Source organism: Branchiostoma belcheri, unplaced genomic scaffold (genome assembly GCF_001625305.1).
Source record: "Branchiostoma belcheri isolate BF01 breed outbred unplaced genomic scaffold, Haploidv18h27 scaffold224, whole genome shotgun sequence".
In the NCBI taxonomy this organism is placed as follows: Eukaryota; Metazoa; Chordata; class Leptocardii; order Amphioxiformes; family Branchiostomatidae; genus Branchiostoma; species Branchiostoma belcheri.
In genome coordinates, this window is record NW_017803758.1 from 257,311 (window position 1) to 260,621 (window position 3,311).

General features: G+C 41.1%; 1 protein-coding gene across 1 annotated transcript in view; it reads right to left on the reverse strand.

The window, feature by feature from the left end:
• Nucleotides 1-3,311, reverse strand: part of LOC109470430 (protein HIRA-like) — a 48,794-nt gene that overhangs the window by 9,141 nt on the left and 36,342 nt on the right. Inside the window, exons 18-19 of the mRNA XM_019769382.1 lie at nt 3,130-3,187; nt 581-674 (exon numbers count right to left, since the gene is read on the reverse strand). Coding sequence (XP_019624941.1) covers nt 581-674; nt 3,130-3,187 — 152 coding nt within the window. The remainder of the gene's footprint in view (nt 1-580; nt 675-3,129; nt 3,188-3,311) is intronic.

Below are 3,311 nucleotides of genomic sequence, written 5' to 3' on the forward strand. Positions count from 1 at the left end.
CCTGTCCTCACATGATACACACACCACCTTCCTGTAACAGTAACACAGTAGTCACACACATCCTTTCCTCACATGATACACACATCACCTTCCTGTAACAGTAACACAGTCACACACATCCTGTCCTCACATGATACACACACCACCTTCCTGTAACAGTAACACAGTCACACACATCCTGTCCTCACATGATACACACACCACCTTCCTGTAACAGTAACACAGTAGTCACACACATCCTTTCCTCACATGATACACACACCACCTTCCTGTAACAGTAACACAGCAGTCACACACATCCTGTCCTCACGTGATACACACACCACCTTCCTGTAACAGTAACACAGTCACACACATCCTGTCCTCACATGATACACACACCACCTTCCTGTAACAGTAACACAGCAGTCACACACATCCTGTCCTCACATGACACACACACCACCTTCCTGTAACAGTAACACAGCAGTCACACATCCTGTCCTCACATGATACACACACCACCTTCCTGTAACAGTAACACAGCAGTCACACACATCCTGTAGTTACTACAGACATCTAGACTACAGGCTGTACTGACCTGCTGCCTGCCAACATGGTTCCTCTGGTGCTGAGGACTGCCTCCCACTCCACCTTTCCTCCTCGTCTGCACTTCAGACCAGCTAACTTCATGCCTACAGAAACAATTACATGTAGTGTATAATTAACACTACCAACTTCATTTGGCGTAATGACCACCTTTTGGTGCTACTCACTCCATAGAGTGGAGTGGGAGACCCCGTATCTATATTGTTCTCTTCTGACCTACAACTATTACAGTATGCAATTTTGTTTTGCAACAGAACAAATTTTAAAGGAAAACTAGACATTTGAAAAGCAAATGCATAATGTTTACCTTCGCATATGGTCTGCTCTCAGACTGTTAATTCTTACTCAAATACATTCATATAAATGGTCAGAGAGGAGTCTAAATCTCTCCTGCTATAAAATTGCAACATTAAACTTTAGTTGCAAAATCATGCCCAAAGGCTAATTGCTTGTACAATCAAGTATAATACTCGTTGCAATACAGTAACAGGAGACAGGTAACAATCTGTCTGGAAAAACTTCTACTTCTACTACTATGCTAACTATTATGGGGTTCGACTTCTTCTTTGAAGGCAGTGGATAATGAATAGTCCCACATTCTGCATAATTAGTGGGTTTTGTGATCTTAGTAGAAACGTAGTCTTTTGGTGATCTTCTAAATGACGAAATGATGGAGAGATTGTTGTAACTGTCTGAAATAATCTGTTTCGTTCGGTCCCATGGTGAGGACACTGGCTAACAAAATGTATTTCATTTTCCACTGCATTCATTGGCCAATATTTACATAATCTCTCGTGCACAGGTAGTTTTCTATAGCGGCCTTTTTCTATCTCTAGTGGATGCGCACTTATTCTAATCTTACACATGGCAGCTCACTCGTCAAATTCATTGTGTTATACTATTAGGTATTTATCCATGGAGTATTCGGATTTGACGGTCCTGTAAAATCTTAGCTTGCCGTTATCTACAGACAATTGGTGAAAGAACGTTTGAACATACATATCAGTTAGTCTTCTCTTCAACAATGTACATATACTCTTGTTGTCTAAAGTACAGTGGTTGGTGTTCCATAAAAAAGAGTAGCCTGCATTGTTAATTATTTCTTTGACATGGTGTAGCCAGCTTTTCTTACCGCTATTTCCCATATTGTGTTGCTGACAGAGTAATGCATCTACTTGTACGGGGTGTGTGAAAGTGTCCAGTTGTTTGAGTCTTAACCAGTATTTAACTACACGGACGGATACATCTATATCTGTTGGGAACAACCCAAGTTCTGCCCTACTTGCTAGGTTACTAGAATTCCTGGGCACTCCAAGGATATTTTTACAGAAGCAGTTCTGAGTTATCTCTACGGGACAATTGTCATTTGAGTAACCTTTACCCCAGATCTCACAGGCGTATAACATTATAGATTTGATGCACGCATCAAAGAGTTTGAGTAAGGCCTTGGGGGACAAGGAGGTGCGGATAAGGGGTTTAAGACTAAATACTGCTTTACGAGCTTTTAAAGATAATTGTTTTTTGGCTAAAGAATAACTGCCAGACGATGACATAATTAGACCTAGGTAGGTATATGAGCTTGTGACTTGGATCATTTCTGCGCCGAAGGAAAATTTGGTGTTCTTGAATGTTCTTCCTGTTTTGTTGAAAATCATCACTTTGGTTTTCTTCAGGTTTACCATGAATGTTCCATTTCTCACAAAATGAGTTTAGTTTGTAACCCATCACCAGTTACCATGGTGACAGATGGTCTGATTCAGTGTTTGGAGAAGAAGAAGAGGAAATGTAGCAAAAACAATGTTTTCCTTCATAAACATAATTACCCCATTTTAACACTTACAAGGTACATTCATGACACCTCAGCTACAAAGTGTGAAATACGTGCCTTTGTATGACTATAGTTACCATTGTCCAAGGAAGTGTTTCACACATACCTGTGGAACCCATTTTTCAAACTGACTTGTATCTAAACGCATAGGAAAAAGTGGCGTACTAGAAAATATCACTCATATTTGGGACTGAAAAGTACAAAGTTACAGTGTTATTCTGTTTGCATGGGGTGCTAAAATATGCACAGCAATGACTTGGTTGTTACGTATGCTGGAGTTTGGACCCCCTTTTTGTGTTGGAACGTTCCACGGAAACGATAGTCAAAAATCTGCGGTGACTCTCATGTACTTCAATCTCGGATATACTCACTGCTGTTTCCAGATCTAACCTTATTTTTGATGGGTTACGGGTCAGATGAACAGTAACAAAAGATACTAGTATGCGTCAACACGTAGAACAGTTGCCAGACTTAGGCCCCCTCCCGTTAAGGACTGGGGGATAGGGATGAAGGGGTTTGAGAAAGTGAGCCTGTGACAGAGGTTAAGGCACCCGATCACTGTACCTTAGGCGAGAGTGAAAATATATTAATGATTCCCACTTACGTCACAATGGACTGATCTCGCGAGACTCTTGTTGATCTTTTCCAGTGGTTAAATCTGGGGTAGAACTTCCTTAAAGGAAGTGACACTCAGAGATACACATTAGACTTACCTGCAGTTTGAATGTTGTTTTCCAGCTCCAGGACCACAGCTTCCTCCCCCCCACCAACCTGTAAAACATGATGTTTGGATGTCAGATTCTACAGGACTCTACATGTTCCAACAGCAGAAGGCGTTGGAAGATTCCATTGCTGCATTGGGGTATATAGACTATTGGAACACTTCATACAAAAA